At 40.8% G+C, this 12686-nt stretch overlaps 1 protein-coding gene across 1 annotated transcript; it reads left to right on the forward strand.

Moving 5' to 3' along the window:
- The first annotated feature begins 4770 nt into the window (after positions 1–4770).
- On the forward strand, positions 4771–12052 carry ERH (ERH, mRNA splicing and mitosis factor). Its single transcript, XM_025205976.1, has 4 exons — positions 4771–4891; positions 8353–8473; positions 11559–11636; positions 11931–12052. The coding sequence occupies exons 1-4, from the start codon at positions 4885–4887 to the stop codon at positions 11956–11958; spliced, it is 234 nt and encodes a 77-aa protein (XP_025061761.1). The 5' UTR covers positions 4771–4884; the 3' UTR covers positions 11959–12052.
- Positions 12053–12686: the final 634 nt, after the last annotated feature.

Consider the following 12686-nt stretch of genomic DNA (forward strand, 5'->3'; position numbering starts at 1 on the left):
AAAAAAAAAAAAGTGAAACTTTTCTATAAGAGACGTGCTGCTCCCCACAGCTTTGGAGCCTGCTGCAGGAAGCCCCTGCTTCTGCTGTGCAATAGGAGGAACTCAAAATCCACTAAAAAGGTCTGCTAGGTAATCCCTGCCTGCACTTGCACTGAAGTGGTTGGCACAGGGTCTTTCCACCCCACTTCCCTCCCTTGCTTGTTCACTGGTGGCAGTAGTGTAGGTGGGTTGCAGCTGGTAGAAACCTTTCTGCCAGGGTATGGAGCCTGACTGATCCAGATGTCTGCACTGATCCAGGTGCTTTTGTAGATGCATACCCAAATAAATGTTTGTCAACTTCCTTTAAACGTAGGAACTGCCACAGTAATTCAGACCAATTGTGTAGCCACTGGGTGCTTCTACGCAGGTAATTGATATAACTGTATTTACTGTGGCTCAGTTTGAGCCGGAGTAAACTAATCCCAAAATCACTGTCTACGTGTGCATGTAAGCACACTACTTTACTGTGCTGCTGGATACCACTTGTATCTGACTGGGCTGTCGGGTACCGCAGTAAATTAGTCTGCTATGCCCTAATCGCCATGCACCCATAGATGGTGATGCTTTATTGCACAGCAGATTGGTCTGCTGCTCAGTAAAGTGTCTTATGTAGACGTACCCATTTCGCAGTTGTCAAAGGTACAAGAATCCCAATTTTGGGCAGGACTTCCCATCCCGTGTCAGTTTATGTTCTGATGTGTGGTGGTGTGGATATACCATCTTCTCTAACTGGGGATAGAGACTTTCATATTTCTAGAAAGGTTTGATCTTTTTTGTCTTAAGCCCCTATCTTATAGCAGTGAATTCTGCAGCTCAATTTAATGGGTTATTTTTGCTTTTTGTGTTGGAAAAATCCTCGTTTCCCAAAGTTGAGGGAAATTGATTGAAATGAATTGGAAGGAATCAATTGTGTGAAAATTGGGAGTTCTTTAGAAAGAGTTTATTAAATGACTAAAAGCCCCCAGTTCCACTACCAAGGAGCTCAAAACCCACCTTACTTCAGTGGCGAATCAAAAGCAGAAATTAGAAACTTAAATCCCAACACAACAAATGCAAAAGAAGAAATAGCAATACAGAAAATGGATATGGGAAGATAGATGTGGTGGGGGAGCAAGATTGGACAGATGGTCTCTGGCTGGTACACCAAAATGACAGAGAGAAGCTAAATATTTTAGGAACAAAATAGGAAAATCTAGCAATAGTATAGACGCAATGCTTCATGTAGGCAGTAAATTGTTAATGGTGCAGAAGAGAAGTTTTTGGTAAATATTTTTGCTCTGCATTTTACAAAAAGCAGGATGGTATACATTTATGAAAATATATAAGTATTTCAGGAGTGTGAAAAAATACTTTCCAGTTAGTAACTGAGGAGGTTGTGCATGGGAAAATAAGGCTGGAAGGGACTTCATGAGGTAATCTAGTCCAGCCTCCCTGTTCAAGACAGGATCTTCCCTGACTAAATCATCCCAGCCAAGTCTCTGTCCAACATTTGAGAATTTCCAGGGATGGAGATTTCACAACTTCTCTCAGTACCTGTTTTGATGCTTGACCCACCCTAATAGTCAGAAAGTTCCTCCTTTTTTCCAACCTAAATTTCCTTCACTGCAGCTCAGGGCCATTGTTCCTAGTCCTGTTCCCTACAGCCACAGATAATAGTTTTTCCATCTTCTCTTTAATCATCCTTCAGGTATTTGAAGGCTGTTATCAAATATCAAATCCCCCTCAATCTTCTCTTCTCCAGACTAAATGTCCCCAGTTCTTCCAGTCTCATAAGTCTTGCTTCCCAGGCCACAAATCATTTTTGCCTAAAACTGGACCCTGTACACCAGGTGAGGCCTCGCCAGTCCCAAATGGAAGAATCCTTTCCTTTCACATGCAAGTGACAGTGCTGCTAATATGACATGAAATGCTGGGTTAGATAACATCTCTTAGAATAATCATTTATAAAGGTCCGAATAACTTGCACCCAGGGGGCACATACTCCTGTGTGCGTTTGCTGCAGCAAAAATAGCACATATTTGTGCCACTGCTTTTAGTGGCTGTGCACGCCCCTGCTCATGGGGTTTGGTGTGGGGCAGAATGCCCCGCTTCAGGGAAATGGCTGTTTCCCCACTCCTCCCAGCTCATGGCATGCTGAAGAGGAGCCAGGGGACACCTAAAGCAGTTGAGACACTCTAGCTGGTAGCCAGAGCATATCCCTGGAGGACCCAGCTTCCAGTTGTGCAGCTTTTTTTGACAGCGTTTTTTTTGTTTGTTTTAATACTGAGAGTTCCCAGTATCAAATTTGCAGCATGGCAAAGAGTTGCACATGCATCGCATGTGGTATACTGTGCTTCAAACAGGTTTGAGGCACCACAAACCACACGTGTGCTCATCTGGACACCTCCTGAGATACTAAAAGAGTTGGCCGAGGACATCTCTGGCCTACAGATGTCACTTAAGCTTGGAATAGTGGGGAAATGACAGATAACTTAAAGTAGTATTTATTTAAAATGGGCAAGTGGGATAACCCAGGTCATTATATGGCATCATAATCTGACACCAGTGGTGAATAAAAGGATAAATGCTGATACAGGATAAAATTAAACAGCTAGTCTTTAATCTTTGTTAACTAATGCCACTCAGCGTGGCTTTAGGGAAAATAGATCTTATCAGATTCAACTCATTGTTTAATATTACATGTTTGTTTGACAAAAATAATTGTGGTTCTTATATTCTTAGTACTGCATAGTAATCTTATGTAAAAATAGCAGCATCTGTTATCAAAATGCAAATTACATGTATTCAAAAATCCAAATAACTGTTTGAGAATCGTAATAGAGACACTCCCACTCTAATTGGGGTTCTGTAAGGCTTGGTAATAGGCCACAGCATTTAACATTTTCATAATTGTTGTAGACGTAAATAATCACTGCTTAAAAACAAAAATTAAAGATTGGCAGAATGATATTAAGGGGGACATTGTACTCATACAGAGTAATCTAGAGTGTTTGAACATAATGCTCTTCAGTACAGCTGAGTGCATAGTTATATCCAGGAACAAGGAATGCTACAGTTAAAAACAGGGGAGTATAACCTACACAGCAGTGACTGAAAAGGTTTTCTGGTATAATGAGTTCCCTTTGTGATGCTGTAGGATTAGGGGTTAAGACAAATGTTTGTTGTATAAATGGGAGCAGAGAGCAGGGACATAAATTCTTTTAGAGAGGCAAGTTTGTTTGTTTTTCTCGAAATCCCCTCTATGCTATATCATTTTTTGAGCCAGGATATCCAGCACTGAAAGTACGATTCCAGGTATGGAATACTACTGATTGCTATAAAATAACCGTATAACACTTTTCCAATCCCCTCCCCCCCCCCTTTTTTTTAAATAAAACCTAGTAACACTTCTTTTTGACTCCTGCCAGGTATTGAGATGAGGTTTTGATTGGGCTGTCCAAAAGGAGGTTGTCTCTCTTTCCTTTTTGCAATAATGTGTATTAGAAGTTCACATCTTTCCACTGTTTATTACTTTATATTTGTCAGTAGTAATTTTGTGTGCAGTATTGCTGTCTACTCACCTGACTTCTTTAGTGTTGAATTCAATTATCACCATTGGAAGCAGTGTTGTTTCCTGTGCACTTGCAAACTTTCAGCCATCTGTAACCAGTCACATAAAGCCACATCATGGAATATTTTTACTTTTTTGAAGTAGTCTCGTTATCTTTGTTTGTAGAGAAAATAAATAGTATAGGAATAATGCAAACTACACACAGCACGTATGTTACATACAGTTGGTTATAGGTATGCAGTTTCTCTGGGAAACTATTTTTTGTAACTTAATCCACCATACACAGTACAGTTCTCTATGCCAACAATCCTCTTTGACTAGATAGACATATTTTCATTAAGCAGTATTGTCGTAAGCTTGCGTTTGGAGTACTTAATTTCTAATACTAAAGTCATCCATTTTTTAGTTAATTTATGAACAATTTTCTTAAATAACAGTGTAGATCACAGTTGTGGAGCTTTGCACTCATGTATAATTCAGATTATAAAGATTGTAAATAATCTCTCATATTTTACGTGTTAAATTTTCATTTTGTGACATGGGTAATGTTGGTAAACTGAAGTTTGATTTCCCTCCATTTTTTCTACCCTCTTGCCTATTAAAATAAAATCCCTACTTGCTAACATTTATATTGGAAATAAGTGAACTGAATAAAATGCAGATAGCATGGTTTTTATATGCTTTAATTTTCTTTAGCTGTTCTCTCATATTTACAAAGAAGAAGCGTGATCCTTGCTTACTGTTTCTTGAACACACTAGGTTGTTTGAGTGTGCAAGGAAAACAAAATTGCTTTCTGGGAGTAATGCATATAATTGACTATAAATTTGTCAATTAATGCGACTGAGATTGGAAATAGCTAATTGCTGGTTAGCAGGAGGTACATGAAATACAGTGGTGCCACCTAGCAGATCTTTTTGCTTTCCAGTTTCTAATTCTTTGCTACAATGTGAAATGTGTTTTCAGTATTGTAATGGCTTTCTGGGATTTTTCAGAAAGAAATGCAAGGCTGTTTTAAGCCCAAGCCATAATTATTCTTTGGATAATAGTAGTAATAACAAGAAACACAGAAATAGGATTTTTTGGTTGTCTTCTGTTATGTGTGAATGGTCAGCTGAAAGTTTAGTTTAGTCTTTTTGTGATTAAGATTAGTGATTTGCTCAAGTATTTATGATTTTTTAAAATTCTGAGTCAATGTTTTCCTGTTTTTGTGCAGTCTCACACAATTCTGCTTGTTCAGCCTACCAAGAGGCCAGAAGGCAGAACATATGCTGATTATGAATCGGTGAATGAGTGCATGGAAGGTAGGTGTCGTTACTTAAGCTAAAGCATTTTTATTGCAGATCTCCTTTCTTGTTAAGGAAAGTTGTTTCCATGTATTTTCTAAACTCACTAACTGAAAGAATGAGCAAAAATGCATTTTTAATGCAAAAAACATATAGAAATAACATTACAAGAATGGAAAGTTCATTACAAGGATCACATTCAGTTCAAGCAAAATTTATGTTAAAACGGCTCCAAACTACATTTGCTGCTTCTGTTTAGTCAGGGTCCTATTTTGATTTCATTATATTCCCAAGTCCTGCAATGAGAGCAGTGCCGTGCCAGGGTAGAATAACATTTCAATGCAGAATCAGGGCCTAATTTTGTAAAGAACTACTTATTTCCATTAGCCCTGCAAAGTAAATACTGCTGAAAACTATAATGTAGATATTTTTGCCCTTTATATTAGCAACTAAATAAGGCTCAGCTGCAGCTCCTTTGTTTATGTAATGGATGATCCAGAAAGAACCTAGTTCAACTTACACACTCATACCGCAAAAGTTTGCAGCTGTGATAAGGGGAAGGAAATATTTCTTATAAATGGATATGAATTGATGTGAATGTATTGATGGCCTTTGAGAAGTGCTGAACATCCTGATCACCAGGGATCCATGTTTGCTGTAGAAAAACACGGATTTTCTCCTTTAAAAGAGTAAAACACAGGAAACTGTGGGTTTCCACTTGCAGACTACAGAGTTCCAGCCTGATGGTGGGAAGGGCTGGGCAGGAGGAAGGCAATCACAGGGAGTGTCATGTGAGTGTGCACACATGCATATGGCAGCCAGGCAGCATGGGGGAGCAGCTCCCCATGCGTGCGCCCGTCCCGTCCCCCCGCCCCCTCCCCCAATATTTGTGCACCCACAGTGGGGACAGGGCTGCAGCCTGGCTGGAACGGTATGGGGAGGAGCCAGTTCTGCAGCCCAGCAGGTGGGACCCAGCATGGGGAGGGGAGAGCAGGATGGCAAGACTTGCTGCTGCCACTGCCAGGATCAAAGTGCCAGCTGCACCATCAGCAGTGCAAAGAGTAAATGGGGGTGGGGCGGGCGCGCGCACGCATGCTCTGTTGCCCTAACCTCCTTCTGCTAACAGCTGCTTGTCTGCCTGGCCACAGCTCTACATTACTGTCATGGCCCAGCTGCTGCTGCTATTCAACTCAGGCTGTGGCTGTACCTGAGGGAGTGGGGAGAGGGGCAGCACAGGGGGCCTGAGGGGAGTGGTGGCGGCTGGGCAATGGCAGTGTGAGAGGCTGACTGAAAGGAATGAAGGCAGTATGTCTGTCCTGTCCATCTCCCCTCCCAGTCCATTGCTCCTGGCAGTGGTAGCAACATGTCTTGCCACCCCACTGCACTCCCATGCCAGGTCCTACCTGTGCCAGTCTGCCTAGGCTGCAGCCCCGTGCCCACTGGGCACAAAAGTCTGAGGGGGAGAAGGGAGGGTCACACGTCCCTCTGTGGGCCCCTTTCCCCCCGATGTGTCACCTATGGTCAGGCACCTCCCCTGCTCCACACACTGTGGGACTGGGACCTGGGAGTGGGGGTCTGTGGGTTGGGAGTGGGGGTCACTGGCAAGTACAGGACTGGGGGTTGGGAGTGAGGAGCACCAGCAGGGCTGGGGCGGACTGTGGCTTGGGAGTGAGGGGCACTGGCATATCAGGGCTGCTCAGATCCAAAAATCAGTTGGCGGGGACAGCTGCAGGTAGACCCGCGCCCTGGGGAGCAAAGAGGGCAGAAGGAGCTCCGATTTTTATATGATAACTTAACCAAAATCAAATGCCAAAATATATAGGTATTTAGAATTTATTTTATTATAATGATTGAGGCACTGGTAGGCTTCCAAATTGCTTTAAATTTGTAAATATATCAATAAAACATTGTGTTCAACTGATGTATATATACACATTAGCAAATTGCCCGTGTCCCCCTTCCTGCCACTCTTGGTCTGGCCCCCTTTCCCCCACTCCCTAGGTCCAGCCCTGCTCCACCCCTCTCCCCACTGCTCCGGGTCCAGCCGCAGTCTACCCATTACCCCTGCACACAGGGGCAGCAGTGAGGAGCACAACCCCGTACTGCTGCCTGCACGTGTAAGGGTAGTGTCTCCAGGGCAATGCAAAGCGCACAGGGGCAGGCAGCTTTTCCCGCAGTGCCCTGCCACGCCAGGTCGCACACACTGTGCTGCAGAGGTCCCAAGGGAGGGCAGCAGAGTGGGGAACACGAGCTCGCAGCATGAACCCACCCCGCCCCTACCTCTTTCCACACAGATCTGGTGGGTGCGGGTCTCCCCTGCCCCCTGGGAGTCTGCACTGCCCCCAGGAGCCAGCCCTGCCCAAGCCTGCAGCAGGGGGGAGCCAGCTCTGTCCTGCTGCAGCAGCTGCCTTCTGTCAGGCAGGAGGCTGTGGACCTGGGTCCCTGGCCCCGTAGCCTTGGCAGCTGGGGGCCCCCTCTGGCAGGGCTGGGGGGAGGGGCAAGAGACACAAGCAGGGCCGGGGTGCGGGGTGGTTGTTGTAGGGAGTCTTTAATTTTATTCACGGATTTGGGAGGTTTTATCAGAGAACTTGTGGGTTTTTTTATTTTTTTTTTTAATCAGGGAAAACCAGGCTCCCTGGCTATTATTTACAATCTCCTAAGCTGTAGCCAACTAAGTTAACTTTTAAGCAAGTGTCACATCATATACATTCATATGCTGCCTAATAAAGGGCTTTTTATATAATAAAAATTTTCATAAGTTTTTCCTGATACGGCAATTCTTTACCCCAAAAGAGAAACAGTAAAGCTTTTTCTTCCAAGTTTTCTTTGTTGCTTAGAGGCACTCTAAAAATTATTCTGAAGTTAATAGTTCATTGTTTTACAAGGTGGGATCACCACATTTTCAGCTCTTTTTTATATCTGATCTCTTTACATTTGGCAAAGAGTGACTTCTCTCCTCAGAAATCAATAGCTCCATGTGACAGCATATACTGCCTGATACTTTAACATAAGGCATGTGTACAACTCTGCCTGGGCTTTGTCAGCTAATTGCTGCTTTAGAGCCAAGTTTATTTTTTTGGTTTGGGGCTTTTTTTTAAACTAGTTAGTGACTAGAATTTATAGATTTACTGTATAGTTTTACAGAATTAGGCTTTTCAGTCTAGATCATAAGTTAGTTCTCAACTATTCACCAGTGCGTCCTTGAGGTGTGATGCCTAAATAATATGTAAAAATAAGATGACGCATTTCATATACCCGTGTATTGTGTGCATAGATAGAACAAGCGCTAATACCGAAGCACACTGCAGCTGAATAAACAGTAACACATCTCATTCTATTGCAGCTACACATTTTTGTTCCAAGTCTGCCCCTCTACTTCATTGCTGCTTGTAACTTCAATACCTGAAAGATTTTTGTGGAAAGCTAAAGATCTATTAATATCTTTATCAGTGATGCTGAGGATTTTCACATCTCTTTAGGGGTCTGTAAAATGTATGAAGAGCATCTGAAGAGAATGAATCCCAACAGCCCATCTATTACATATGACATCAGCCAATTGTTTGACTTCATTGATGATCTGGCAGACCTCAGCTGTCTTGTGTAAGTACAGTCCTTTTATATGGATGGTAGTTCTTCAGTCACCTATTTTGCTTTGGCAGTAGTGATATTGTTTTTCTCCCAGTATTGGTAAAGTGGGAGACTGAAAAGTAACAAGAAATTAATTGCAAGTTTGTATACAAAATGTACGTTTCCAATATTTTTTTCCTATTGCTTTTGATTGCATCTTCTGTTCTTAGTGCTGTCTGATGTTGGTCAAAGATTTATGAAGCTTCCATGTAAAGTCTCTGATGTCATTCTGTTGAGCCTTTCAGCAACTGCTAACAGGGCAGCCTAAAACTAACAGTTTCTAGTATGGATTACATTGGAACAAAGCATTTGTCTGAAAAGAGTAAACACATGCAACTTAGTGTCAACATCCCTTAAGATTTTTAAACAAAGGGTTATAACGTTTCAAATTCTTATACTCAAATGGTTAAATATTAATTGCAGATTAACTTAAACTAGTTAGGATCAATCCATGAGTTACTTAAATGAAAAATTGCAAGAAAGCTGTGTCTGTGTTGGAGAGCTGAAGTATTTAAAAAGCTTATTCAGCATAGTTTGATTTTCAGGAATCCACAGCACTGGTATATTTTACTGAACTGAGGAATATTATTGTCAACACAGCGGGAACCTACAGGTTGCACCTGATTTTTTATTTATTTTTTTTAAGTTGAGGTTGTTACAGCCGTTTCTTTGGATCAAGATGAAGCATTACAGATTAGGCTAATGGTTTATGATACTGAAGATTTCACTGGAAGTTGTCCTAAATTGGTTGGGTATTTTTTAAAATCTCGCCTATCATCTTTAGGATTTTCATGTGTTAAGGATGAGGGCAGCCAACAATGATACTGTACACTATGTAAGGGCTTCCTGGTCCTGAATAGGGGGTTAAAAGAAACTAGTTTCCCTTACTGTTCTATATGAGAACATTTTTATTCCTACCACTTAACAGGTCCTAATGGTCTCGACATACATATACAGGTAATGGTTTTGTCTTGTCTAAGTATACAGCTAGATGAAACTTGTAACTTTTTTTTGTTGCTTCAGCAGAGATGGATGTCAGCGCATTTTTAAAATAAACACTAGAAGTTACGTGTAACAACTGTCAAAATAGTGGACTCCTGCTATGCTATCCACAGGAAGCTACAGGGTGTGATGTGTGTTGAAATCTGCAGCTTTTCTATACAAACTGGTCTAGCAGCAGAAAAGCTGTTATAAGAAGTTTTTCATAGAGTGAGGACTGACTAGGGCTGCCTACTAATATCAAACAGGAAACCAACAGCATCTACCTACTTTGACTTCCTTATCTCTTTAGACTGAGTTATACATGGAATTCTAATGTACTCATGAAAGTATAACTTAGTATTATAGTTTCTATAGATTTATCATGTCCTCAGGTGTGCTGTCTGTCTCTGTCTCTCCCCCTTACTTAACCCCAGACATAAATCAGCATTGGACTGAAGTAAAGTTAACAAGCCATGCCAGGTTTTATTTTCCCCTCTGACAGATTGAGGATAATTTCATGTTTTAAGAGGAAGTCACTGTTCTCCTTTACAGTGTAGTGTTTTTTAATCAAGAGCTTAGACCCCATACAGCCAAAGTGTATATCTGCGCCAAGTTCTGTTTTAACTTGTAGTTTCCCCACCAGATGGCACACAAAGTGTGTAATGTGCTGTCCATGTTTTATAGCTGTGCAGCTCCCTAAGATGCCTCATATCTGGTTTTGTATCGTAGCTTAATTACTAACTCCCAGAGATAAATTCTTTGTACTCTGGAAATTGATAAAAGCCCAGCCCTATCTTGAATGTATCTTTATTTCAATTACATAGATAATACTGAAACACTTGCTAGGTTTTAAATAAGCTGCTTTTTTTAAGCAGATTGATTGTCTTCTGCTTGTTCTGAAAAACCCCTAAAATGCTTTGGATTTTGAGTTAGCTTACATTTTTAAGCTTAATTAGTGTTATTTAAGGTTTAGTGCTAAGGATCACTGGCTTTTGTCACATTGGTTGGAATGAACATACAGAAATATTCTCTTCATTCTTTTGGGGTGTCTATAGCAGGCACTATGTGTTTCAACTTTAGATTAAAGCTGTTTATAAAGGGGACACATTTTAGGACTATCTGTTCACAGCTGGCTAACTTGGCATATCATCTTACTGAATTGCTTTTGCTAGAAATAAAAATGGCAAGAGAACTAGACTTGGTGTCTAAATATTTGGTTGTGTTTCTGTCAAGAGAGCCTTCTGGCAAATGACAATTTCTTGGTTACTTTATACAGTAAGTGAGCCTAGAGAAATATTTTTAAGCTCAGATTAATATAGAGAGCATGAATTTGGGAAGGGGAGGGAGACATGGTGGGGGGGGGTCTTAGTTTATAGTCCATTTTATTTTTTGTTGAGTGCTTATTTTTGGGACTTGAATTCAGACTTATTTGCCATCTATCCTTACTGAAGCTGCTTCCCTATTTTGGCTTTGATTCCTTGTTAAGGAAAGTCGGGGAAAACACAAACTATACATTTCAGAAGTGGATGGAAGAACCCTTTGTAAAAATACCTTCTTTTTTTTTTTTTTAAAGCACAGTAGAATATATCTGTAAGCTTAAATTAAAAATACTCGCTTAAAATACTTTAAAAATTAGTGCTTGGCCCACTAAGACTTAACTTCAAACAAAAGTAAGACATCAGGTTCTTTTTAACTTAACAAAAATCATGATTAAGCTTATTAATTTTTAAGCGTTCAGACATTTTCTAAATGCTTTGTTCGTTCACTTTCCGTTACTGTGGGTATGGAGAGAGTAATTTCATTTCAAGTGTAAAGAGAGAATGGGACTTAAGCTTTTGGAACACTTGGCTTCTATTCTAGATTCCTGCTAATGGGCCGAGTGCCTTGACCCTAGTGTTGCTTTGCTTGTTAAGGGATATACTCTGCTCCCAGTGCTAAAATACCATAATCTGGCTTTGGTTACCTCAGTAAAAATCATGCCTGATTTTATAGTGTCTTGCAGACTCATTAAGGCCATGATGAATTGTAATATAGAAGGTCAAACCAATATTGGATTCACTTTTTTTCTTCTCCCTAGGTACCGCGCTGACACTCAGACATATCAACCCTACAATAAAGACTGGATAAAGGAGAAGATCTACGTCCTCCTCCGCAGGCAGGCCCAACAAGCCAGCAAATAATGGGGTGCCTTTGTTGCAGGGTTTGGGGTGGGGGGTTTGGACAACAGGTGTGTACAGCGTAGTAATGGGAGTTTTGTATTATAGTCATCCTGTTGCCATCTTGTTAAAACTCTAGGCAGGACTGAATACATCGTTAGAGATTCAAGGGTTTTCTTCAGTTTGAGACCTTTTCTCAGTGTAAATGAAGAAAGAAGTGTGACACCTTTAGCAGAGATTTCACTTAGTTACTCTCTGGTTAGCTAATGATCCTACTTTGTTTAAACCTCTAGGGCTGTTGATACCTGCTTCACACATTGACTGTATGTGCCCTTCTCTGGCGTTTCCAGCATTATTGGTTACATCCTTGAGAGCGAGTCTTAGTAGAGAATGAAATAAATATCCTTTAGTTAAATCTTGTGTGAGTAGTGAATTTCCTGTACAAACATAGCACCCCTTTACAGAATAAATAATGTAAGTTCCCACTCACAGAACAGATATTGGAAAGAGTACATAGACTGAAGCATAACAGTCCTTCTGCTGCATAGCATATTGCTTTATGCTAGAAAAACAACTTCTGAAGCACAGCAAAACAAAGGGGAAAATCAAGGTGATTCTCAAGTGTGCTTGGGGCTCTGAGCTACCCAGGTTTTGTGCCCACACCTGATGCAAATGTTTAATTTTACACTTCCCAGGAGGAATGCCTTTGCATTTAAGGATTCCAAAATTTTCCTTTGGGAGTGGGTAGGCTGGTGAAAGTGCCGATTTTAAAATCAGACTTAAACTTTTTTTTTTTTTTAATAAACCTCTTTGGCCTTTTAATATTGGTTGTCATAGCCTCAAACAGTACATTTGGCACCTAAACTTTAAAGTATGTCAGATCTTTGAAGTTGCTGGCTAAGTAAAGTTTGCTGAGGTGCTTAACTAGTGTTGTTGGGTTTTCTTTTTATGGCAGTGGTTCCTTCTGCAGGTATGTATAGAACATTTTCTTTTCAGTTTGTTTAACAAATATAAATTCTGTGACTGCTTTTCTCAAAGTTAAAGCAGGA

The sequence above is a fragment of the Alligator sinensis genome, unplaced genomic scaffold (assembly GCF_000455745.1).
Source record: "Alligator sinensis unplaced genomic scaffold, ASM45574v1 scaffold768_3, whole genome shotgun sequence".
Taxonomy (NCBI): domain Eukaryota; kingdom Metazoa; phylum Chordata; order Crocodylia; family Alligatoridae; genus Alligator; species Alligator sinensis.